The following is a 27,852-nucleotide window of genomic DNA, read 5'->3' on the forward strand; positions in this document are numbered from 1 at the left end:
CACACACACAGACACACACACACACACAAACACACACACACACACACCCCGGCGTTACGTGTATTGCACACACACACACACACACCGACGTTACGCGTATTGTGCACACACACACACCGACGTTATGCGTATTGCACATACACACACACAAACACACACACACACACCGTCGTTGTCCCTTCACAGGCCCCGCTTGTGTGTTCGCGCCCGCTAGCTCTCATCGTACCACTTAGCATTTACGCCGGCGTGCGAGAAGCGAACAGGAAACGGCGAGGTGCGGCCAGGGCTCGGCGTCACGCATTGACGGGCGCCCGCCGCCGCCGCCGCCGGTTCGGATCAATATCCTAATGAAATTTAGCGGCCGCCGCACAGGCGGAGTCTGGAAGACACAACCGACTCGCCTCGCCGACTACAAGGACATAAGGAGTCACGTGGTCGATACCCAGAAGTCCTTTCAGCCGGTCACCCGGTGCACTCTCTTTATCCTGCCGAGTCTCCGTGGTGACAGCTGTCACCTTTTATTGTATTAAGTCACATGTTTCGTCATATCGGACATTCCCCGCACATATGGGCTTGATGCTGGTGAAATTGAAAGAGAGAATGAATATAGCATAATAAAATTGAGTCTAGCCTGCGACCTCCAGCACTCTCTGGATAGGTTCTCAACTGAGTGTGAAGCGGCTGGGATGAGAGTCAGCACTTCTAAATCTGAGGCCATGGTTCTCAGCAGGAAACCGGTGGTCTTTCCGCTCCGAGTAGGAAATGAGTCCTTACCCCAAGTGAAGGAGTTCAAGTATCTGGGGGTCTTGTTCACGAGTGAGGGAACCATGGTGAGGGAGTTTGGCCGGAGAATCGGAGCAGCTGGTGCGGTTCTGCAGTCGCTTTACCACACTGTTGTGACGAAAAGAGAGCTGAGCCAAAAGGCAAAGCTCTCGATCTACCGGTCTATCTTCGTCCCCACCCTCACCTATGGTCATGAAGGATGGGTCATGACCGAAAGAACGAGATCACGGATACAAGCGGCCGAAATGAGTTTTCTCCGGAGGGTGGCTGGGGTCTCCCCGAGAGATCGGGTGAGAAGTTCAGTCATCCGGGTGAGACTCGGAGTAGAGCCACTGCTCCTTTGCGTCGAAAGGAGCCAGTTGAGGTGGTTCGGGCATCTAGTGAGGATGCCTCCTGGGCGCCTCCCTAGGGAGGTGTTCCAGGCGTGTCCGGCTGGGAGGAGGCCGCGGGGTAGACCCAGGACTAGGTGGCAGGATTACATCTCCGCACTGGCCTGGGAGCGGCTAAAGATTCCCCAGGCAGAGCTGGTTGATGCTGCCAGGGAAAGGGATGTCTGGGGCCCCCTGCTGGAACTGCTGCCTCCGCGACCCGACCCCGGATAAGCGGATGACGATGGATGGATGGAAAATTTAGTATAATAAAATGCTATAATAAAATGGTATCATAAAATGGTATAATAAATTGGTATAATAAAATGGTATACCTTAACGACTTCCACAGACTTAATGACAACTAAACGCTGACATTAGCTCCCCCCGTGGGGGAACTCAGCGGGGTCCCAATCCAGTCCTCATTCTGCCTCACCTTTGACCCCCGACCCTTAGCCTCAACTCGGCCATGTCAGATTCGGGGTCAGTGGGAATGTCTACCATGGGAATGCTAGACACAGTCACCCTCACGGAAAAAGAGACGGAAGACCTTCATTATAGTTTCAGTCAGACGACGTGTATTATCGATTCAATTGGTGATCTATACTGTACATATCAGGTGTGTTTACAGCATCACAGGCTTGATTCTTGATGTTTGTTATGTTCTTCGTTGTAAATTTTGATGTGAAACTTTTGCCATCAAATTATTGAGGAGGACTCCTTGTTCTTGTAGGTCATGTGGTGTTGGAATACACTTCAACCTGGCACATGTGGGGCGGCTGTAGCTCAGTTGGTAGAGCGGGTCGTTCAATGATCGAAGGGTCAGTGGTTCCAATCCCAGCTGTGTCCTTGAGCAAGACACCTAACCCCAAATTGCTCCCAATGAGCAGGTTAGCACCTTGCATGGCAGCTACCGCCATTGGTGTGTGAGTGTGTGTGTGAATGGGTGAATGAGAGGCCATTGTAAAGCGCTTTGAGTGCTCGGCTCGTGGCCTGACTGGGGTTACATTTCCCGGCAGGAAATATTCACCCAGTCTGGCCCTGTCAGTGGGCAGTTCATTCCACCACGGCGGGGCCAGGACAGAGAAGAGCCGTGACCGTGTCCATCGACCACAGGGGCCTTGGAGTGACTCCCAAATTATGATATTACAATGTACTGTCAAGCGTCGTGTGCTAACTACATTTTAGTGATGAATGTGGTGGCTTGTGGATCTGACCTGTTCTTGCACAGGAGCATTGACTGGGCTAGCCGCCCCTCCATGTCCAAACATTTCCTCACCATGTATCCCTCCTGACTGCAAATGTCAAAATCACAAATTCAATCAATGCTTTCGTTGACCCGATGTTAAATGAAAAGCTCCTGGATATGAATGTCATGCCATGAGTCCAAATGGCAGACTGGCTGAACTATTATGAAGACTAGCGTCACTTGATGCTTCAGAAACTATAGACTCAGAGAAATCGCAGTGTAGGCTCCTTGCATGACTTCTGTATGGTCACAGGCAGGGGCGGACTGGCCATCGGGAGCACCGGGAATTTTCCCGGTGGCCTGGCGCGACAACTGGCCTGGCCCGCGGTGAATGGCTGGCCCCCCGTCAACAAATCGCGCAGCACCCCCCCCCCCCATCGACAAAACGACACTGAAGGTGTTCCATCTCACCGCGTCAGCTCGGCTCGTGGCCTGACTGGGGCTACATTTCCCTGAAGGAAATATTCACCCAGTCCGGCCCTGGAGGGGAGCGTGAACACGCCTGCCTCCAGGAACAGCCTGAGCTGTAGGACACATCAGATATGTTACAAAAATGAGTTCCTTTTACAAAAACATAAACGGCAATTTAATTCAATACATGAATACAGGTTTTCCCATGTAACTCGTAAACAGCATGCAGTGTAGCCTATCATTTGGGAAGGGAAGCTCTTTAGAAGTTGTTGAAAACCTACCATCATAGAGCTGTATGCAAACTGCAGCCAGGACGATGAGGAAGAGACTGCAGGTTGATTTGAGTAGGCCATGGTGGTGTAGATATTCAGAAGATGGTGGTGTAGATATTCAGTAGATGGTGGTGTAGATACTAGATGGTGGTGTAGATATTCAGTAGATGGTGGTGTAGATATTCAGTAGATGGTGGTGTAGATACTAGATGGTGGTGTAGATATTCAGTAGATGGTGGTGTAGATATTCAGTAGATGGTGGTGTAGATACTAGATGGTGGTTTAGATATTCAGTAGATGGTGGTGCAGATACTAGATGGTGGTGTAGATATTCAGTAGATGGTGGTGTAGATACTAGATGGTGGTGTAGATACTAGATGGTGGTGTAGATACTAGATGGTGGTGTAGATATTCAGTAGATGGTGGTGTAGATATTCAGTAGATGGTGGTGTAGATACTAGATGGTGGTGTAGATACTAGATGGTGGTGTAGATATTCAGTAGATGGTGGCGTAGATATTCAGTAGATGGTGGTGTAGATATTCAGAAGATGCTGGCGTAGATATTCAGTAGATGGTGGCGTAGATACTAGATGGTGGTGATGGTAGATGGAGGTGTAGATATTCAGTAGATGGTGGCGTAGATACTAGATGGTGGTGATGGTAGATGGAGGTGTAGATATTCAGTAGATGGTGGTGTAGATACTAGATGGTGGTGTAGATCTCAATAGCGACAGACAGATGCAAGTCAAGAGGCTTGTCAACAGATCCACTAGAGGTGACAGTGAAAGTTGAGCGAGGCTCTGAGATCGTGAGGCAAGGGGAAATGGTAAAGGAAGATTTGGGCTCCGCATCCCTTTTTACACGCTGCAGCTGGCGGGTTTACCAGAACCCACGTTCCAGCCCGTCCAGCCCGGCCCTGCTAGGCAGGGCAGCTGCTTGGGATGCCTCACTCACTCTCTAGGTCATTCTCGGTCTCATGAATAATTAAAAGAGTGTAGTTTGTGTCTCGTACCGTCCATAAAGAATAATTTGGTGGAACAGAACATGACTAGAATCAGTCGACGTATTCAATTGTACTGTAGTATATTTTTTCTCCTGTATTACATTAATCCTATGTCTGTATTAATCTCATGTAGTAATTATTTTTGTAGAATATTGAATAACTTCAATTTAGTTTGAACTGTGTTAATTTAAGGCTCAACAGATGGCTTTTGTCCTGAGTAAATAGATAGTAAATGGTGTGAAGTGAGAACATTCTCTAACATGGTTCTAGGAAGGAACCAGGAACCCCCCTGGGGTCAATGGGGGCGAGACAGCTGACACACTGACCACACAGAACCGGTTTAATCAACATTGTTTCTCTGCAAATTTGATTGTAATGTGATTCCTGGCTTGAGGCCATGTTAAAAGCTGCATACCTCCATAAGAACGTCAGTACTGCCCAAGTTCTGATCCCATCAATAGGTTCTCCTCAGTAAATGTTCGATTCAACCATATATTTGTCTCCTTGAAGTTCTGTTCCATACGAAGTCTGTGCATTTGAACATTCACTGCAGTACCTGTAAGCAGGAGACAGCATAATGAAACTGTAGGTAATGCAGGTCACTCAGGTACAGTATACAGAATAAAGGCGTTAAGGCGCCCACAAGATTGGGTTTTAATTGCAGATAAGCATAGTCCTACAGTAGTAGGCAATAATCCCCCACACAAATGAGGGATTAAATGCACGTAAATGCATTCAAATACTTGAATCAAGTATTTGATCAACTATTTTATTTAATTTTTTTATTTTTTTAATTTTACCTTTATTTAACCAGGAGGTCCCATTGAGATTAAAAACCTCTTTTTCAAGGGAGACCTGGCCAAGACAGGCCACAGCATAACATAAACACAGTTACAGACATGACATAAAAACAACAACAACATTAGAGTACATAAAAAGAGTTGACCTGTAACATTTTAAAATCCAAGTTCATCAGACAGAATCAAAGACACTGACAGCTTATAGAAGCAGTCTCTAAATTCTTCAATCAATATTTAAACTCATTTAAGGAAACTAGGCAATCAAGTTGCAAGACATTCTACAGATTGTTCCAAGTCATGGGGGCTTAGTAAGCAAATGCCTTTTTCCCAAGTTCTGTGCGGACATTTGGGACTGAAAGTAGGTAAAGGTCATTAGAGCGCAAGGAATATTGTCCAGGGCTGAGTTTCCCAGAGGCATCGTAGCGCTACGTTCATCGTAAGCTATGGCGTTCATCATAGCGCTACGATGCCTCTGGGAAACTCAGCCCAGTACCCTTGCCTGGTAAAGACACATAGGTATGATTGAAGCAGACCCACAATTGTCTCATACAGTATATGTACATATATACAGTTGACCCAGGCCTACTGGGCCACTCTGTGATCCAAGCTGTTCAAACGTTCTTTATTTAGCAACCCCTCAAGCACCACCGACACAAGCCAGTGCAGTCATTACAACCATTCAATCACACCCCAGCAAACACACGATGTCAGGGAGACGTTCAGATCATGTCTTAATAACGTTTGTCGGTCCAGAACCCCATTTGTACATCTGCTGGACCCCTCAATATTCAAACATCTGGCTGGGACCCCTCTAAGACGTCTGTGGACGTGCAGAACAGGTTCAATATCTGAATGTCTAAAAGAAAACTTGCATTCTGGCTCCTAATTGGATCTCTTTGGACGTCCGAAAAAGCTGTTTAAAAGCCGTCTTTTAGACGTGTCATTGCTCAGTGGGACTGGGCCGTCCAGCTTGTCATGCTGCGCTAGTGCCCTCCCGGGTCAGTAAGGTCAGTAAGGGTCAGTGAGGGTCAGTAAGGTCAACCACGATCTTAGAGTGGAGAGCCGCGCACGCCTTAGACCGCCAGCCGCCATCCGACGACAATTAAAGCCGGCGCCGGTCGGCTCCAAGGGAGCCTCAGTCCCGTAATCCGCTCAAACACCTCAGATGGCGTTAACAAAGAGACCAGAGGGTCGGTCGGCTCGGCGACGTTCAATAGACGTTGGATCACTGACGACCGCGGTCCAGATCTGTACACCAGTGCTGTTAGCCTATTAAGGCAGAGTCTGGAAAAGGCTTGAGCGCTCTTAATTTGACCTTGCATGTAACACACACACACCCGGCCACACGCCCCTTGTACACACACGCGCGTGCGCACACTCGCAATCATTGCGATCACAAACTGCATGCTTGAGACTCGCGGGGCTCTGTCTTCTGGTGTCATTCTGCTGTGTTTATACCCAACGCTTGAGATCAATCAGCTCTCTCTCTCTCCTCTCTCTGTCCATCTCTCTCTCTCTCTCTCTCTCTCTCTCTCTGTCTCTCTCTCTCTCTCTCTGTCCATCTCTCTCTCTCTCTCCTCTCTGTCCATCTCTCTCTCTCTCTCTCTCTCTGTCCCTTGCTCTCTCTCTCTCTCTCTATCCCTTGCTCTCTCTCTCTCCCTCTCTCTCTCTCTCTGTCCCTTGCTCTCTCTCTCTCTCTGTCCCTTGCTCTCTCCTCTCTCTGTCTCTCTCTCTCTCTCTATCCCTTGCTCTCTCTCTCTCTGTCCCTTGATCTTTCTCTCCCTCTCTCTCTCTCTCTCTGTCCCTTGCTCTCTCTCTCTCCTCTCTCTCTCTCTCTGTCCCTTGCTCTCTCCTCTCTCTGTCTCTCTCTCTCTCCTCTCTCTCTCCTCTGTTCCGTCCCGCGCTTCACACTTCCCTTGCGCAGGATGAGAGGAAGGGCGCGGAGGTGTGGAGGATAGGTGAGAGAGAGAGAGAGGGAGAGAGAGAGAGAGGGAGGAGTGAGTGACACGGCGTGAAAGAGAGCCGGATGTGATCTGTGTGATCGGCGTGAGAGAGCGGCGAGCGCCGGCCGGGGGGCCCAAGGGCATCTTCTTGTAAAAAGGGCATCCATCAGTCAAGAGCGCCACGTGGCGCCCGGTCGGATTTATAAGCGTGTCTCCGGTTGACACGGGCGAGCGGGGGACACGGCAGCAGACTGTCACCTGCGACGAGAGAGGGACAGGACATCAGTCACCTGCCGGAAGGCGGAGGTGACACCGTGTACCTCCTATATCTACTAGTCATGCAATGGAAAGACTTCAGTTAAGGGTAGCACGTTTGCTCCCAGCGTTTAGACCGGGCCCCGGGCCCACAGATGTCATGACTCGTGAACCAAGCACAGAGATTCCCAAGAATTAGCCTGGTCCATTCTCTATTCCCTTATCCCTCAGTAGAGCATGTTCTTTCAAACTGTCTTTCCTTACCTACGGTACTAAGAAATACACACGCAATTTCATTTTATGTTTCATTGTTCTGGTTAGGAGATGATGCAAAGCTAGAGTGGCTGTTCAGAGAAGAGATTTTCACTGCTGCTACCTTTATAAAGAGAGCATGGACTCTAAGAACTGCACAATTATTTACATGTAATATGGCTTGGGGCGGCTGTAGCTCAGTTGGTAGAACGGTTCGTTCAGTGATCGAAGGGTCAGTGGTTCGAATCCCAGCTCCGACTGTCTACATGTCGAAGTGTCCTTGAGCAAGACACCTAACCCCAAATTGCTCCCAATGAGCAGGTTAGCACCTTGCATGGCAGCTACCGCCATTGGTGTGTGTGAATGGGTGAATGAGAGGCCATTGTAAAGCGCTTTGAGTGCCGCTAAGGTGGAAAAGCGCTATATAAGTGCAGTCCATTTACCATTGAAGATGGCTGGAGCTATTAGTTAACTTTTGATTGTAATGGAATGTCTGTTGTGGAATTTGACTGTGTGTCTATGTTTACTATTGATGTGTCCTGTACGTCCTTACGAGCTGGGAACCATGTCACACCCATGACACTGAAATAAGCATTTCCAATCCAATCCATACACCGGCCCATGTCCCCTGTGAAGCACAATGCACACGATCTAGTAAAGGATGCCTTCTTTTCTCTGGCACACACACACAAACACACACTCACACACATACACACACACACTCGCAATGACAATTGCCTAACTCGCGGAAAGGGAACAAGTGAATTGGGTTTGTGTGTTTTTCTAATCCTATATTATTTCTCAGGGAAGCCATGCTAAGCAGACCTGTCAGCTAGGATCAGAATAATTGGGGTTAAACGGCCTCAATTAGTATCCTGCTTCCCACTGCGGCTAGCGTGAGCCCCCCCTCCGACTCCTCGCTAACCCCCCCCCCCCCCAACCCCCGCCTTCTCAGCCTCCCCTCTCTCTCTCCTCCAGGTGCCTGTACACCCCCCCCCTCCCACACACACACACACACACACCCATCCTGCTCCAATCTAGCGCGCTTGGGGGCAGGTACCTTGTGAAATCGATTGTGATATCTGCGTGTGGGCGGGGCTGCTAGCACGGCACAGCGGGGGGTAGGAGGCGCTCGCATTGAGCCTCCTAATGAGTGTGTGTGTCTGTGTGTGTGTGGGTGTGTGTGCGTGTGCGTGTGTGTGTGTGTGTGTGTGTGCATGTGTGTGTGAGAGTGGGAGAGAGAGAGAGAGGTGTGTTCGTACTTTGTATTTCTATGGATGATAATGGGTGTGCTTGCTAGTGCGTATGTATGTGTGTGTGTGTGTGTGTGTGAGAGAGAGAGAATGAGAGAGTGGGAGAGAGAGAGGGGTGTGTTCGTACTTTGTATTTCTGTGGATGATAATGGGTGTGCTTGCTAGTGTGTGTGTGCTTGCTAGTGTGTGTGTGTGCGTGTGTGTGCGTGTGTGTGCGTGGGTGTGTGTGTGTGCGTGCGTGTGTGCGTGTGTGAGAATGAGAGAGTGGGGGAGAGAGAGAGAGAGAGAGAGAGAGAGGGGTGTGTTCGTACTTTATTTCTATGGATGATAATGGGTGTGCTTGCTAGTGTGTGTGTGTCTGTGTGTGTGTGTGTGTGTGTGTGTGTGTGTGAGAGAGAGAGAGAAGGAGAGAGTGGGAGAGAGAGAGGGGTGTGTTCGTACTTTGTATTTTTATGGATGATAATGGTTGTGCTTGCTAGTGTGTGTGTGCTTGCTAGTGTGTGTGTGTGTGTGTGCGTGTGTGCGTGTGTGTGCGTGTGTGTGTGTGTGCGTGTGTGCTTGTGTGTGAGAATGAGAGAGTGGGAGAGAGAGAGAGAGAGAGAGGTGTGTTCGTACTTTGTATTTCTATGGATGATAATGGGTGTGCTTGCTAGTGTGTGTGTGCTTGCTAGTGTGTGTGTGTGTGTGTGCGTGTGTGTGTGTGTGTGTGCGTGTGCGTGTGTGTGTGTGTGTGTGTGTGTGTGTGTGTGCGTGCGTGTGTGTGTGCGTGTGTGAACAGATGAGGTCCCCTAATCTGCCAGTGCAGCAGCATGCTGGTACAGTATCTGTTACATCTGATCTTCCTTTACCAGACAATTCATGCAGCAATGTTCTCTATTCATTTCACATCACAGTCACAAAGCAGCCGAGGCAAACAACCCCCCCCCCCCCCCTCCTACCCCCCCACTCCCCCCTCCTCCACTCCATGTTTAATGTCAACATTTAAAATAAGACGACTAACGTCGCTGTTTTTACTTCACTTCGGATAATTGGAGAGTGGTTTTTCTTCCAGATACATTCCTGAGTGCACTCTATAGGAATGCATGTGACCTACTGTATGGAATATGATATAATGCACACACTCACCAGACACACAGGCACGTGAACACACGGATAAGCAAAAACTAAAATCAGTGCCTTAGGCTTTTTGAATGTTTGCCAATGCTAATAAGAAGCATTCAGTGACACAGAAACTGCATTATAATGCTTCAGTACCTCACAAAAAGATTTTTTTTTACTAGTCATCTCTAGTCCAGGCATTCCCAAACTGTGAGGCGGGCCTCCCCTGGGGTCCCCAAAGAAATTCAGGGGAGGCGCGGAGGGATGGTTCGAAAAAAATATATAAATAAAGGAAATATTTTTGAAATGTCTATGGTTTTTATGAATGAAACGTGATTTTAAAGGTCAGAAGATCGAAATAAATAATGGGAGAGATGTATACTAAATTAGTGGATAGTGCAGAGAGAGCCTCCCCCCGCAGGCATGAATGTATTGTGCGAAAACGTCATAACATTAACTAGCAGCAGGTGCCACCGAGCTAACTTAGCTGTGTAACGTTTTGGGCTAGCTAACGCTGCATTGCATAATGGACACATTTGGGGGGTTGGGGGGCGCGAGTGTGTCAACAGTTTGGGAAGCCATGCTTTAGTCTAAATTAAAACTACTAAAACGGTCCACCGTTTGAACCCCATCTCTTTGTGTAGCTCAGTGCATCCACCTTCCAGGTCTGGTTTGGTGTAGCGAGGTCCTAATGAGCTCTGTGTGAGGCCAGCGTTTTTCCCCCACTCCCTCCCTCCCTCCCTTCCTCCCTCCATGCCTCCCTCCTGCCCCCCCCTCCCCACCAGCTATCAAGCTGGGCCCCCTCGCTGTGTGCCAAATGCCTCTTGTAAATATTGAATGAGCTCGGACCACCCCGCTACTTCCCGATCAACAGATCCGCCATTAGCCCTCTCCGCTTGGGGTCCGAGGTGTCAGCCTGGAAGCAGATGAGGGATGGAGGAGACGTCTGTATCAACACTTACACCGTGTCCTAACTGCTTGCAACGCGAGCAACAGAACGCAACATCGCATGCTTGCTGTCCTAACTGAAACCGTTAAATTTCCTCTTCTGTTACGTCATTTGTCTATATTCCCAACTGAAGACAGTTAAAGAACGAACGCCTGTCACCGCGAGCGACAGGAGGAAAATAGGAACAGGGCGAGCGTCAAAAGGGCAGTTAAAACGTTGCGCCGCTTCGCGCTGCGTCGCTCGCGTCCAGTTAGGACATAATAGAAAACAAAGCAATGGAACGCATTTTGTCGCTGACGCTCGCTCGCGTCGCGTGTAGTTAGGACACGGTGTTAGGCGAGGTTACCGGTTTCGCTCAGCGCACAGTCGTTCACTCCGCCACGTGTGTGTTTTGAAGGAAAGGTCTGGGGCCGTCATGGTGGTAACCGCCCTGTACGGTGGTACAGTAGCCGCTGGCTGTCACCAGGAGAGACGCACACACACACACACACAACTTGCAAACGGAACTCAACACCAGAGCAGATTCTAGCCCACGGGACACTTTTATTCTTCACAAGCCGCCGCAGGAGGCCTTTATTCCCTACAAACTGCTTCAAAAGCTGAAATCGAACGAAAAGTGGAGAGGAAATTCTTCCCCTGCCGAGAGCTCGTTCCTGGGGCTTTCACCTGGAACTCTCAGCGGCTAGCTGTGGAGAGACACGGTGGACCGTGGTTTGTTGACTACCACAAAAATGGTCGGCGGAGTTCAGCTCTCACCCATCTCAGTAGCCCCCCCCCTCCCTCTCCACGCCCCTACCTCTCCACTAGTGACTTTCTATCTGGCTCGTTTTTTGCCACCTGGGCCGGTTATCTCAACGAGCTACAGGTGTGCACACTAGGGGTAATTGGCCGTGAGCGGAGCCCTGGTGTTAGGGGTTTTTGTCCCGTCAGCCGATGCGCGGCAGCTGTGTGCCCCGCCAGCCGTCCGGGAAGCGGGAGGCGGGAAGCGGGAGGGAGGCGGGAGGTGGGAAGCCGGAGGCGAGAGGCGGGAAGTGGGAGGTGGGAAGCGAGAGGGAGGCGGGAGGTGGGAAGCGGGAGGGAGGCGGGAGTTGGGAAGCCGGAGGCGAGAGGCGGGAAGCGGGAGGCGGTGAACGGGAAGCGGGAGGCGGGAAGCCGGAGGGAGGCGGGAAGCCGGAGGCGAGAAGCGGGAAGCGGGAGGCAGGAAGTGGGAGGTGGGAAGCGGGAAGCGGGAGAGAGGAGGGAGGAGGGAGGAGGGAGGCGGGAAGCGGGAGGCGGTGAACGGGAAGCGGGAGGGAGGAGGGAGGCGGGAAGTGGGAGGTGGGAAGCGGGAGAGAGGAGGGAGGCGGGAAGCGGGAGGCGGTGAACAGGAAGCGGGAGGGAGGAGGGAGGCGGGAAGCGGGAGGCGGCGAACGCGCGTGTTGTCCCCCATCACGGTGGAGCAGTATATCTTCTAACTTGCTTACCGCTGGATAATGTCAGTGTGGAAAGTGAACAACATTGCATTTTGGGAATTGGCCCAGGTCATCCATCCCTGTCGGTGATCTAGGGGCGCTAATAATGTTCCATCGATATCCCATCAGCCCCGGCTGATTTGCCCTTCCACTCACATTTCCCCCAAAACCTCAGATCCTATCACTGGCAGTACTAAGAGAGAGAATAAAGCAGGGTCACAACGAGAATCCTACAGCACCTTTGTGTGTATTTTAAGTTGTTATAAATTGTCAGTGTGTGCCAAATATTGATTGTGCTGTTCGTGCCCCTAATTTATGGATAATCGATATTTAATCTCGGTTCTTAGTCAATGTGTGAAGGTGAGGAACTTGTGTCCAAGTACTCTTGTATTGATAAAATGGTAAATTTAGATGAAATAACATTCATGTTGGCTAACTGGAGTAGTAACTAAGAATTATAGTCTGTGGTCATTGTGCAGTGTACTGTTAACTGTACATGTACCCTCACCTGACAAGGGTCAACCGTGTGAACACAAGCCTTTCAAAATACGACTGTTAAAATACTACCAAGTAGAAAAGGCTGTGATTTGAAAACCTTAGGATCGCATGTACTGCGAATGACTTGCTTTTTGTTTTAATGCTTTTAATTTGTCCTGCCTTTTGTTTTAAATGTCTATAATGTCTTGCTTTTTGTTTTAATGCTTTTGATGTCTCATGTAAAGCACCTTGAATTGCCCTGTGGCTGAAATGTGCTATATAAATAAACTTGCCTTGCCTTGCCTTACTGTATTCTTATGTACAGTACATATTGCATAGTACAACCGTATGATGGCGTGGGTGCTGGAGTATCTGCCTATACTCTAGCCTGTCCGTGTCTAGCCTTATTTAAATAAAAACTCATTAGCATGTCCATAAAACCCCAAGGTCGAGCGGCACTACTATAGCACTAACAGCTGATCACCCCATTGATCTATCCCACCCTCGTGTGCCCTTGTCCTCACAAAACTCATCTCAATGTTATGTTTGCAGGATCGATTTCCAGAAAGGTCAGGCGGGTTATGTTTCTGTATGTTATGTTATGTTATTTTTATTTATAATGCGCCCCCCAACCAACTGTTACATCACCCCGGGGCGCAGGTTATTTTTAGAGGTTGCTAACGACCAGAACGTTTTTTGGGGAGGTTAGCGTTTTTCGGGGTTAAGCTTTTGTCTAGTTGTTTCTTTAGCCAAACATCGAGCAGCACTAAGATGGCCTGTCTTAGCATTAGCTATAATGAGTCAAACAGCCAAACAAAGAATCGTTAACTCTCATAAGATAATGATTATTATTGTGGTTTAAAGCAATTAGCCGCTTGCGGAAAGGGACATTTTGGAAAAGATAAGCTCCGTGTTAGTCTGCAGTGGATTTGCTTAAGAAGATGCAGCGCTGCCTTGTCCATACTCAGCAAAGTGTCAGTCAGTGAAATTGGCTTAGGGACTTTAATGAGAACGAAACGCTATCTATTGACTCCGCCACCTACGAGACCCCGGATCAGTTGTGTGTCAGAGGATCTGATACGCGAGACCTCGTTCGCCCCCGGCAGCCGTTCCCAGGGGCGCGCTCCGGAGAATCTGCAGTAGCCATCTTGTCAATCCCTCCAGCAGCGCACCTTTCGCTCTCTTTCTCCCTCTTATTCCTCTGTCTCTCGCCCTCTTGAATTAATGTATGAATCGTCCTTCTGGCTTTTGCGTGACAGGGGTGAGGAGGTCGGAACGGGGGGAAGCAGCCGGGCTTCATGCTCGGCCAAAATGGAGGGCGATGACGCGTGTGTGTGTGTGTGTGTGTGTGTGTGTGTGTGTGTGCGGAGTGTCCTGATAGATCACCTCTGCAATCATATCAGTGATTGGCTGGGATATTGGCTACGGCCGCGGGGCTGGAGATCCCACTTCTATTACCGGTGCGTCTGTGACCTTGAGAGAGAGAGAGACAGGACAGGGCCTGTCTGTGACCTTGAGAGAGAGAGACAGGACAGGGCCTGTCTGTGACCTTGAGAGAGAGAGAGAGACAGGACAGGGCCCGTCAGCAGCCGTCTCTGAAGCTCTAATTAACTGTGTGTGCGTGTGTGTGTGTGTGTGTGTTACATCCTCACTATGTGTATATGGGGGAGAGATAGAGACCGTACCAGTGAAGAGCACTGTAAAAAAGGCCGTCCCATTTCAACAGCCCAGATTGGGTGGCGTTACATAACGCAGCACGGTGAGATGTGTGATATAGTGAACTATTTTCGGTCTTCCCATTGAATACAGCTCTGCGTTTTTAAATAAAGACTGGGGATTTTAGTGAGCTGGATTTGAACTCCTTTCTTTTCAGTGTCTCTGATTTGTCATTGTTCTCCATCAAGAAAGAGAGAAAGAAAAACAGGTTTGGCCCAGCTGGAGTGGACACTCTCCTGACCCTGACCCTAACCCTAACCCTAGTCTCGCTTAGCCGGACTTATATGTGTATCTCCACACTTCTTTTACGCTGTGCCAGTGCTGGAAAAAGGTCTGGCTGCACTCATTACCATTCGGGGATAAGGTGGGGGGCGCTCTTTTTCTTTAAACCAATCACAATCGTCTTCAGCGGAGCGGTTGCTAGGTTGTTGTTTTTTCGCGTAGTCTGGATTGGCCGACCGCATGAATCGGCACCACTTATTGGGCAGCAAAATATGACAAGGTTTATCCGCAAAACCTACATCCATTAACCTATAACACTGACCAGACTATCCTGACACTCTCCTGACTGCTAAGCCCCTCCCCTCCTTCAGCTGTCTAAGGAAGGATCTGAGCCAATCAATGTGTTTGGAGGGAAAAACCTGCGCTCTCATTGGAGGAGAGTGTGAGCTTCTCCCAGTGTGGGTGAAGCAAACAGCCTTAGCTAAACGGAGATTAAAACAACAGAGGAAAGACCCTTTAAACCTGTTTTAAGAGGGGTGGGTGATGTGGGATTACGCCGCGGTGGGGAGATAAAGGGTTTTTCCTCACTTCATTGGCGGTTGTAATCCATGCGTTGTTTCCAGGCCTTCGCTGATGGGTTTGCCAACAACACAAACTCAACAGGTCTTTAGTCCAGGGAGCAGCGTGTGGCGTAGTGAGGGTTTGCTGGACGCTGGGGTTAGGTAGCACAGGGTTGGATGTAGGGGCCACAGGGTTACCTGTAGGTTTGTATTGTTAGTGAGCAGATCCCAACTAGGTGCTTGGCTATGCCAGACCCAATTTGCAACAATACGAAGGTTCCGGAGCTGCAGAGTATTTTTTTAAATATTTTTTTAAAAAAAAGGGGCGTTATCAACAGTTGCAGACCAAAATGCCTCTTGACACGATTAGACAGAACAATATCCAATCAGAGCAACGAAATGTGGGTTTGTTGTTGTATCATCGTATCAAATGGGTCCAGACGTTGTATCAAACCTGCCCTATATTAGATAAACACTTGTGATTGTCCAAATTAGATAAACAGTTTTGATTGTCTATATTAGATAAACGGTTGTGATTGTCCAAATTAGATAAACGCTTGTGATCAAATATCTGCCGGGTGGAACTGGGTCTGAATGGGAATGTGGCCTGACTGATCTAGCCTGGTACGACCATCCCGTTCTCACAAGCTCACATTCTGTTTCACTAACGCAGAACGGTCTGGCCTTCGCCTCCTCCAGAGCCATTATCCCAAAATCCAGACCATACCGGGCCAATCAGGCACTGCATTTTAACTGCTTTTCCGTACCACAGTGGAAAGCAGCCCCTGATTGGTTCGTGTCCCTGCCGCTCGCTAAACAAACATGGCCGCCCGCCTCCGAACAGAATATTCCGGAAGTTCTTTCTTGTCCAGCTACAGTGGCGTTGACTATAAAGACGGTAGGTCTATGAGGCAGCGTTTGCCGTTGTGTTCAGGAGAGTCGCCTCCCTCCCTCCCCTCGCGGTTCACGTTTCAGTGAGCAGTGGTAAATTGTTTACTTGTAATTGTGGTGATGTGTTCCGGTATCATGCGTGAAGCAAGGCGGGGATCTTTGTCTGTCTGCCGTCATGGCGGCAGGCTGGTGGAGTGTGTGCACACCTGCGAGTCGTCTGAACACAGAAATTAATTACAGCCATTTCTATTCAGGGAAAATTGAGAGGCTGGTGTGGGAGAAAGTGGGAGAGAGTTGATTAGTATGGAAATGGACGCCGTGTGTGTGTGTGGGTGTGTGTGTGTGTGTGTGTGTGTGTGTGTGTGTGTGTGTGTTCGAGAGCCAGAACGCTGCAGTCAGCCCAGTGGAGTGTGACATGATTAGATCGGTGTAGTGCAGCTGAATCCTGGGAGTGCACCTCGACATGACATAACAGCGTTCAGTCCAGATCGCTGAAAAAGCACAGAGAAATGGGTTAGCTGGTCAATACACCGATACTGGAATGACCAAGATGGCACGGACATGTCCAGACGCGTCGCGTTAGCTCCCCGGAGATTGACTTTGAAGAGAAAAACTACAATATTGCTTAGTGTGTGCACAATCTAGGAGCTAAAGAAAAAAATACTTCCCAGGTTGAAGGATGTATGCAGGCCCTGTAGGAGGCATTTGGCCGCCCTAGACAGAATAACGACAGTGCGCCCCGGCAAGTAGTTGAGCGGTGGGGTGCTACTGGACCATTCAGATCATCGGGAGGTTTGTTGAGGGGGGGGGGGGGGTGTGCTACTGGACCATTCAGATCATCGGGAGGTTTGTTGAGGGGGGGGGGGGTGTGCTACTGGACCATTCAGATCATCGGGAGCTTTGTTGAGGGGGGGGGGGGTGTGCTACTGGACCATTCAGATCATCGGGAGCTTTGTTGAGGGGGGAGGGGGGGGGGGGGGGGGTGCTACTGGACCATTCAGATCATCGGGAGTTTTGGGGAGGGGGGTGCTAGCGGACGATTCCGATTGTCAGGAAACTTGTTGAGCGGGGCTAGCGTGTTGGGATTGTCCGCGCGCCCCTAGTGCCTCGGCGCCCTAGCCCATTGCCTTGTATGCCAAGCGCATGCGCTGCCCCGGGGTGTATGTGGCCAATAAACTTGAATATGACAGAATGGTTTCTGATATAGAAGAAGTATTTTGTAAATACACTTTTACGCAATTTAAAAAAAAATCAACGCCGTAGCCTGGCGAATACTTCCGCTGAAAAAGGGTACGTTGCCAGGCAACGACAATGCTGCAGCACATCTTTGTAAACGTTGATCTGGACATTGCCATGGCGACTTATACGAGGTGGATTGATATTAAAAGATGTGCGAACATGCCATTTTAGCGTGGGGATATCGTGGTTATCGCCACGGCTGGAATGCAAACTGACCAATAGAGACAATGGACCGGATCTATACCGTTGTATAATATTAGTTCTTACGTTTGTGATGTTTGAAGTAGGGATGCAGAAATGTTTACCTTCGTAAACGTGTTTTTCACAAGAACCTGAACATTGAAATTTGCTCACATTAGGTAGCAGTTTTTAAACTGAAGATGTGAGGTGTTTTTAAAATGGTCCCTCAATTAATCCTTGAGCTTCAGGACATTTGTATTCAACTTTTCTGGCAGAAAAAAATCAGCAGCAGCAGAACTTAATCCAAACTGAGTACATGTCATCCAGTGAGAGGGGAAATGCTTTTAACTCTCACAGATCAATTGTGAAAACCTCTCTCTCTCTCTCTCACACACACACACACACACACACACGCACGCACGCACGCACGCACGCACGCGCACACATACGCACACACACATGCACACCCAGACACAAACACACACACACACACACACACACACACACACACACACACACACACACACACACACACACACACCCTCTCTATTTCCATCTCTGTATCCTAAACATACATCCACACTCTTTCAGTCAGTCAGCCAGTCAGTCAGTCAGTCAGTCAGTCAGTCAGTCAGTCAGTCAGTCAGTCAGTCAGTCAGTCAGTCAGTCAGCCAGTCAGTCAGTCAGTCAGTCAGTCAGTCAGTCAGTCAGTCAGTCAGTCACTCAGTCAGTCAGTCAGCCAGTCAGTCAGCCAGTCAGTCAGTCAGTCAGTCAGTCAGTCAGTCAGTCAGGCATGCTGGGTGTCACAGTGGGCTGTCACTCTCACCAAACATTTACAGCTCTCGTCACTGTGGGCACCTGCCAAGGTGTGAGCATCCCTGACGTTTCTAGGGACATGTGAGAGTGTTGATTTGTTCACACCCTAAGACTGGACTCAGTCTTTCCAGCCATACGTTTTTGTGTGTGTGTGTGTGTGTGTGTGTGTGTGTGCGTTTGCGTGCGTGTGTGCATGTGTGTGTGTGTGTAATAAATAGGTGTGTGTGTGTGCGTTTGCGTGCGTGTGTGCATGTGTGTGTGTGTAATAAATAGGTGTGTGTGTGTGCGTGTGTGTGTGAAGCTCATCTGAAGGTCAACCGTGGACTTGAATCCTTACCTTCAGTAGATTCTGTTCATTTTCAAAATGCAGTAGACTCTACCTAACCCTTTATCAAATCAACGCAGTGTTCAAACCACCCAGAGAGACCCGTCAGTCACGTCTCTCCTCTCTCTCCAGCTCTCCTTCGCAGCGACGACTCCGGTTCTGGCCGATAAGAAGAAGTACCCCAACTTCTTCCGGACGGTTCCGTCGGACAACGCGGTGAACCCTGCCGTGGTGAAGTTTCTCAACTACTACAACTGGAGCCGCGTCGGGACACTGACCCAGGACGTACAGCGTTTCTCTGAGGTCAGTACTACCCTAGTCTCAGTACTACCCTAGGCTCTGTACTACCCTAGACTCAGTACTACCCTAGGCTCAGTACTACCCTAGACTCAGTACTATCCTAGACCCAGTACTACCCTAGACTCAGTACTACCCTAGACTCAGTACTACCCTAGACTCAGTACTACCCTAGACTCATTACTACCCTAGACTCAGTACTACCCTAGACTCAGTACTATCCTAGACTCAGTACTACCCTAGACTCAGTACTACCCTAGACTCAGTACTACCCTAGACTCAGTATTACCCTAGACTCAGTACTATCCTAGACTCAATACTACCCTAGACTCAATACTACCCTAGACTCAGTACTACCCTAGACTCAGTACTACCCTAGACTCAGTACTACACTAGACTCAGTACTACCCTAGACTCAGTACTACCCTAGACTCAGTACTATCCTAGACTCAGTACTACCCTAGACTCAGTACTACCCTAGACTCAGTACTACACTCGACTCATTACTACCCTAGACTCAGTACTACCCTAGACTCAGTACTATCCTAGACTCAGTACTACACTCGACTCAGTACTACCCTAGACTCAGTACTACCCTAGACTCAGTACTACACTCGACTCAGTACTACCCTAGACTCAGTACTACCCTAGACTCAGTACTTCCCTAGACTCAGTACTACCCTAGACTCAATACTACCCTAGGCTCAGTACTACCCTAGACTCAGTACTGCCCTAGACTCAGTACTACCCTAGACTCAGTACTACCCTAGGCTCAGTACTACCCTAGACTCAGTACTATCCTAGACTCAGTACTATCCTAGTCTCAGTACTACCCTAGACTCAGTACTATCCTAGTCTCAGTACTACCCTAGACTCAGTACTACACTAGACTCAATACTACCCTAGACTCAGTACTACCCTAGACTCAGTACTACCCTAGACTCAGTACTATCCTAGGCTCTGTACTACCCTAGACTAATTACTACCCTAGACTCAGTACTACCCTAGGCTCATTACTACCCTAGACTCAGTACTACCCTAGACTCAGTACTACCCTAGACAGTACTACCCTAGGCTCAGTACTATCCTAGGCTCAGTACTATCCTAGGCTCAGTACTACCCTAGACTCAGTACTATCCTAGTCTCAGTACTACCCTAGACTCAGTACTACCCTAGACTCAGTACTACCCTAGACTCAGTACTATCCTAGACTCAGTACTATCCTAGACTCAGTACTACCCTAGACTCAGTACTACCCTAGACTCAGTACTACACTAGACTCAATACTACCCTAGACTCAGTACTACCCTAGACTCAGTACTACCCTAGACTCAGTACTATCCTAGGCTCTGTACTACCCTAGACTAATTACTACCCTAGACTCAGTACTACCCTAGGCTCATTACTACCCTAGACTCAGTACTACCCTAGACTCAGTACTACACTAGACTCAATACTACCCTAGACTCAGTACTACCCTAGAATCAGTACTACACTAGACTCAGTACTACACTAGACTCAGTACTACCCTAGACTCAGTACTACCCTAGAGCCAGCACTACACTAGACTCAGTACTACCCTAGAATCAGTACTACACTAGACTCAGTACTACCCTAGGCTCAGTACTACCCTAGACTCAGTACTATCCTAGACTCAGTACTATCCTAGACTCAGTACTACCCTAGACTCAGTACTACCCTAGACTCAGTACTACCCTAGACTCAGTACTACCCTAGACTCAGTACTATCCTAGGCACAGTACTACCCTAGACTCAGTACTATCCTAGACTCAGTACTACCCTAGGCTCAGTACTACCCTAGACTCAGTACTACCCTAGACTCAGTACTATCCTAGACTCAGTACTACCCTCGACTCAGTACTATCCTAGGCTCAGTACTACCCTAGACTCAGTACTATCCTAGGCTCAGTACTACCCTAGGCTCAGTACTACACTCGACTCAGTACTACCCTAGACTCAATACTACCCTAGACTCAGTACTACCCTAGACTCAGTACTACCCTAGACTCAGTACTATCCTAGACTCAGTACTACCCTAGACTCAGTACTACCCTAGACTCAGTACTATCCTAGACTCAGTACAACCCTAGACTCAGTACTACCCTAGACTCAGTACTACCCTAGAATCAGTACTACCCTAGACTCAGTACTACCCTAGACTCAGTACTATCCTAGGCTCAGTACTACCCTAGACTCAGTACTACCCTAGACTCAGTACTACCCTAGACTCAGTACTACCCTAGAATCAGTACTACCCTAGACTCAGTACTACACTAGACTCAGTACTACCCTAGGCTCTGTACTACCCTAGACTCAGTACTTCCCTAGGCTCAGTACTACCCTAGGCTCTGTACTACCCTAGACTCAGTACTACCCTAGAATCAGTACTACCCTAGACTCAGTACTACACTAGACTCAGTACTATCCTAGACTCAGTACTACCCTAGACTCATTACTACCCTAGACTCAGTACTACCCTAGACTCATTACTACCCTAGACTCATTACTATCCTAGACTCAGTACTACCCTAGACTCAGTACTACCCTAGACTCAGTACTACCCTAGACTCATTACTACCCTAGACTCAGTACTACCCTAGACTCAGTACTACCCTAGACTCAGTACTGATGTATTTCAAATGTATTTGTTTCTGAGCCAACATCTGCGCGGGGCCATTTGGGCTCAGTGTGGAGAAAGTCTTTCACCAGTCAACCAGACCGACAGGTATGGTCAGTGGTCAGCCAGAGTTGTATATAACTTTTAGAGCATTCAAATGAAAAATCATCTTCTCCCGTGTCTGGGTAACGTTTGACGACGGAACCACGGTTCTATTCAGAGAACTCAGAGAGCTGCATTCTTTGAGGCTGGTTAGAAAACAACCTGTGTGGCGCTGAAGGATAAGTAAATGGTAAATGGTAAATGGACTGCACTTATATAGCGCTTTTCCACCTTAGCGGCACTCAAAGTGCTTTACAATGGCCTCTCATTCACCCATTCACACACACATTCACACACCAATGGCGGTAGCTGCCATGCAAGGTGCTAACCTGCTCATTGGGAGCAATTTGGGGTTAGGTGTCTTGCTCAAGGACACTTCGACATGTGGACAGTCGGAGCCGGGATTCGAACCGCTGACCCTTCGGTCTCTCTAGAAGGTCTCTCTCTGGGTGCGTTAAGTAACTGAGCGGCTCAGCTTTGCATGCGTGCTGGAGCAAGTGAGGAAGCTATTTCGTGTCTAAAGACGTTTCTAAAGAATCATATTACAGAGGCATGTGAAAAACAACACAACAGGCCTATGCTCTATGTAAGCACAACTAGCGATTCATCAAGACAGATTGATGAAAACAACCGTTTCGCGGCAGAAAATAGATTTTTAGAAGCTGCATTCTCAGTGCCCCGTCCGCCGCCATTACATGGACTTGGCTCGCGCTGGATTTTAAATTTCTTCTACATTCCTCCGAACTACACCAAAGTTATCTCGGTGAGTCAAACGTCTTATAATATGTCGTAAATAAGGTCCAGGTTGTCAAAAACGAGCATTGTCCTTTAACGGGTTTCTCAACTACGCTGAGACTGATCTGCTCAGAGCGCAAGTGAGCACTTCTGAACTACCGTCAGTCTGAACGAACACAAAACAAGATGGATCCCAAAAGGATGCTCGTACACCTCTCCAGTGCTGATGTCACACTAAAGGCATCCGTTTTAGTGACCGAAGAGGAAATTAGTCACATAGATGAAGGGATGTCACTTCCTCCTCCACCAAAACAAAACATTGAATAATGCACCTACTACTGCTTTTTGCATCGCCATTTTCAGTGAATGTTTTTGACATATGACGGTTGCTCAGCGCTCAGAATGAGCTGAACGTTAAGTGTCTTTAAAACTCACAGTGAGCATTCTAAGCGCGAGCGCTCAGTTACTTAACGCGCCCTCTGTCTCTCTCTCTCTCTCTCTCTCTCTCTCTCTCTCTGTCTTTCCTTCTCCCTCCCTCTCTATATCTCTATCTCTCTTTCCCTAGCCCTCTATCTCTATTTCTCTTTCCCCATCCCTCCCTCCCTCCCTCCCTCCCTCTCTCTCTCTCTCTCTCTCCCTCCCTCCCTCCCTCCCTCTCTCTCTCTCTCTCTCTCTCTCTCTCTCTCTCTCTCTCTCTCTCTCTCTCGGAATCTCAAATCCCTTTATCTCTCTCCTCCTGAAGCCGCCCAGGGGCTTAGAGAGAGAGAGAGAGAAAGAGAGAGAGAGGGAGAGAGAGGGAGAGAGAGAGAGAGAGGGAGAGAGAGAGAAACAGGCAGCCTGATTCAATCAACCTGCCATAAGATTGCTCCTTAATCCTGATTTACAAATATATGCAAGAGGCGCTCTGCCTTCCGCCCGCTTCCTGGCTGACGAGGCTCAGCGGTGTGTGTGTGTGTGTGTGTGCATCTGCGGGTGACACGGGGAAGAAAGAAGCAGAGGAGGACGGGGAGGGCAGAGGCACACACACACACACGCGCACACACACACACACACACGGGGAGGGCAGAGGCGCGTACACACACACACACACGGGGAGAGCAGAGGCGCGTACACACACACACACACACACACACAGGGAGAGCAGAGGCGCGTACACACACACACACACACACAGGGAGAGCAGAGGCGCGTACACACACACACACACAGGGAGAGCAGAGGCGCGTACACACACACACACACACACACACACACACACGGGGAGGGCAGAGGCGCGTACACACACACACACACACACACACACACGGAGAGCAGAGGCGCGTAGCCGGACTTTGTTCAGAGGATACAGGATCATCTTTGGATACGATTTTGCTTTGTGATTGTTCTGCTATTGATGCGATATAAACCTCGTATAAGACATCCTGTGGCTCCTACAGCTGAAATGTCATTGTGTGTGTGAGTGTGTGTGTGTGTGTTCGCAACTCTCAGTTCTTTTAAATCAAGACTGAAGACTTTGCTTTTTGCCGCAGCTTTTTATTAAATCAAAAAAATATTTATTCATACACTGCACTGTAACTCTTAGTCCTGTATTTTATTTTACCTGCATTTTGTTTTAAATGTTCTGCAAAGTACAAGAGAATGTTAGTAGAACGACTTGAGGGAGAAAGAGAAAGAAGGAAATGTATGTTGGAAATGGAGACGTATTTTTGGTGCAAGGTGTGACTGGTGACACAACAGTGGGCCCCTGACAGCTGATGAGGTCTCTTGCTCAGAAGGCAACTGGTGAAAAGCCAGCGAGCAGCTATACAGCAGGACATTGTACGTAAGTGAGTGGAGAGAGAGAAGGTTTCAGTATACGATAAAGAAAAGACCTATCTTTTCTATCTTTTTTAACCTTATCTTGCATTTCGTTTTATATGACCTTTGACGTGTTGCACTTTGTCTTGATGCTTTTAATGTCTCATGTAAAGCACTTTGAATTGCCTTGTTGCTGAAAGGTACAAATAAACTTGCCTTGCCTTGCATTAATACAACCATCAGCCAGTGGCTGAGTATCAGCACAACGCTTGCGTCCTGGTGATGAATTCAACCCATTTGTCAAGGCCAGTTCCCGGAGAGGCGATGCGCGTGTGCTTTATCCGGTCTGCGCATTCTGAGCCCTTGTTTAGCGCACGTACCTCCTTGCTTGAGAATGCGAGAGTGCACCCGTGCATGCACCACATCCCCATGTATGTGTGCATGCGTTCGCTTGTTTCTATACTTGTGTGACCAAGTGTGTGTGTTCATTTAACTGTACTGTAATGTTGTGTGTGTGTGTTTTTTTGCATACGTGTGCGCGTGCGTTTCTGTGTGTGTGTGTTTACAGTATGTGTGCGTTTCTGTGTGTGTGTGTGTGCATGTGTTTCTGTGTGTGTGTGTGCGTTTCTGCGTGTGTGTGTGTGTGCGTTTCTTTGTGTGTGTGTGTGTGCGCGTTTCTGTGTGTGTGTATATGCATTTCTGTGTGTGTGTGTGTGTGTGTTTGTGCGTTTCTGTGTGTGTGTGTGTGTGTGTGTGTGTGTGTGTGTGTTTGTGTGTGTGTGCGTTTCTGTGTGTGTGCGTTTCTGTGTGTGTGTGTGTGTGTGTTTGTGTTTGTGTGTGTGCGTTTCTGTGTGTGTGCGTTTCTGTGTGTGTGCGATCGCTGCTGCCTCTCCTCGCTTGCCACGCTCTCCTGGTTCCTACGGAGACGCTATCCCTCGCTAGGTTACAGTTCCTACGGAGACGCGCTAGCCCCAGCGTAACGTAACCTCCGCCGAGGATGCCGGGGGAATGGCGCCCGTGCAGGAAATCATCCCGTACAGGAAGTCATCCCGTACAGGAAGTCATCCCGTACAGGAAGTCATCCCGTACGGGAAGTCATCCCAGCCTATTAATACACGCCCATCAGCGAGGCGTGGTCACCGTTGGTTACACAGGATTATTACTAGATTAGCAGCCGACCATGAAAGAGTCATGTTTTCACAGCCTGGACTGTAGTAAGAGGTGAGAGAGGGAAATGATGAGTAATTGCATGTGGATGGGGGAGCACGCACACACACACACACACACACACACGCACACACACACACCCCCCCCCCCCCACACACACACACCCACACACACGCATGCACAGATACACACACGCTTGCACACACACACCCAAACACACGCGTACACAGATACACACTCGCTTGCACACACACACCCAAACACACGCATACACAGATACACACACACTTGTGCACACGTGCAGGCAGACACACACGGGTACTGTACTGTACCTGTGTGTGAGGGAATGAAATGATGAGTAATTGCATGTGGATCAGTGTGCCTGCACACACACACACACACACACACACACACACACACACACATACACACACACACCTTAATCCCCACTCCCCTCACTCTCTAATCAACATTACTGAAATTCGTACACAAACAATCCTGGCGTATTGAAATGGGGACATTAGGAGAGGATTAAAAGGATCAAAGGTTACGGTGAATGTGATAATGGTCTGGGCTTCTTAAGACATGCAGAGATAGTATGCCTAGTATGCCTGGAATGCTTATATATATATATATATATATATATATATATATATATACATATGCGGTTTCATGGTATATGTTTACATGGTCATGATACATGCTATTACTGTTAGGACTACTGTAGTATTCGGTTGAAAGGACTTGATATAATATTTGATCCAGGTCTGGTGTACTAGCCATCGCTAAGGCCTCGCACACACACACACACACACACACACACACACACACACACACACACACACACACACACACACACACACACACACACAAAACACAGATGCAGAGAAGAAGAAGAGAGAGATAGATGATCTTAACAACAGAAGGGAGTTATCATGCTGAGCTAACCAGCAGCTTCATGGTTCATTCTGTTTCCTCAAATTCACAAGCTTCTCACTGGTCAGAGTGTGTGTGTGTGTGTGTGTGTGTGAGTGTGTGTGTGTGTGTGTGTGTGTGTGTGTGCGTGTGTGTGTTACTAGGGCGCAAATGCATCCATGGCGACGTGACTCACAGGCCGGGAAACAGATGTTCCGGGGAGCGCTCGCACACACACACACACACACACACACACACACACACACACACACTCACACACACACACACACACACTCATTTACCCTGACTAGCAAGTAACAAAACATCTGCTCTGAAGTCACACACACATACACACACACACACACAAACACAAGCAGTGCGTGTTAGTACATGTTACACTCTGTCTGGTGTTAATTACTGATGGATGACCAGTGGTGGTGCCTCTCGCTCGTCATCTTCTCCATCTCCAGCTCCTCTATCTTGTCCTCCCTCGTCCTGGTCCAGACGGCCATCTTGTTCCCCCTGGTCCTGGTCCAGGCGGCCATCTTGTTCTCCCTGGTCCTGGTCCAGGCGGCCATCTTGTTCCCCCTGGTCCTGGTCCAGGTGGCCATCTTGTCCCCCCTCGTCCTGGTCCAGGTGGCCATCTTGTCCCCCCTCGTCCTGGTCCAGGTGGCCATCTTGTCCCCCTTGGTCCTGGTCCAGGTGGACAGGCTCCTCCCTCTCAGGTCTGCTATTCACCAGCACCTGTTCTCCTGTCCCCACTGTCACAGGATGTTTGATAACGAATCGATCCATATCTTTATAATCTCTCAACTTGACTGAGCTAACTAGCCCTAACTAAGGGTCACTCACTACGAATGTGACAGATGACAGAGACCGTTGATGGCGGATCTAACTGACCTCAGATCAGTGTAATATGTGATGCAGACACACTAACCCATGTTTCTTTGCTCTGATTGGCTTCAGGTCCATTGCATCCAGAGTAGAGGTCTTCTCGGGTCTAAAATGTGGACCCGAAACCGAGATGGACCCGAGACATTCGTTCCGAGATCCGACTAAATCCGATCATTTTTTAAAATATTTATACCGGACCCGATTTTGTCCGAGAGCAGGAGTAGGACAGACCCGAGACCCGAGTCGGATCAGGTATTTTACGGATCCGACAGGTAGTAGTAGCAAGTAGCAGTAGCATTAATCGCTTAGGCTGTCACGGCTGTTGGCTTGCATGCTGTTGCATCACAGTTGGATGAATTGCAATTTATCCTCTCAATCTCGACAGGATCAATCGCTGTTTTGTCAGGCTGTGATGTGGCAGCATGGAAATGAAACGGCCGTAAATAAATAAGGCTACACAAAGCTGCCGCTAGGTTTGACCTCTTTATATTCATTTTCTTTCAGTTTATTTTTCACAAGGTAGGCTACTGGTGGTGGCTGCCGTGTCTCACTGAATTCGCGTCATGTGTTTCTCTCGGGTATTACGCATAATGACAAACAGACCCGAGGTAATATCGGATCCACCCGAACCCAACTGACCATAATAAAAGCGTGGGAATGTGGACCCGGACCCGTACGGGTCTCGGGTCCTGTTCAGGTCCTCTCGGATTTACCCGACCCGTGAAGACCTCTGATCCAGAGCCATTTTGATCTGCGCCCGGTGATATCTCTACTTGGAAATAGAAAATGAACT

At 48.7% G+C, this 27,852-nt stretch overlaps 1 protein-coding gene across 1 annotated transcript in view; it reads left to right on the plus strand.

Annotated features, from left to right (window-relative positions):
* Positions 1–11,570: 11,570 nt before the first annotated feature.
* LOC311328589 (gamma-aminobutyric acid type B receptor subunit 2-like) overlaps positions 11,571–27,852 on the plus strand; it is a gene marked incomplete at both ends in the record, with an annotated part of 63,312 nt that continues 47,030 nt past the window's right edge. Inside the window, 2 exons of the mRNA XM_084462536.1 lie at positions 11,571–11,813; positions 18,647–18,817. Coding sequence (XP_084318662.1) covers positions 11,571–11,813; positions 18,647–18,817 — 414 coding nt within the window. The remainder of the gene's footprint in view (positions 11,814–18,646; positions 18,818–27,852) is intronic.

This window comes from Borostomias antarcticus (assembly GCF_949987555.1).
Source record: "Borostomias antarcticus genome assembly, contig: scaffold_304, whole genome shotgun sequence".
Taxonomy (NCBI): domain Eukaryota; kingdom Metazoa; phylum Chordata; class Actinopteri; order Stomiiformes; family Stomiidae; genus Borostomias; species Borostomias antarcticus.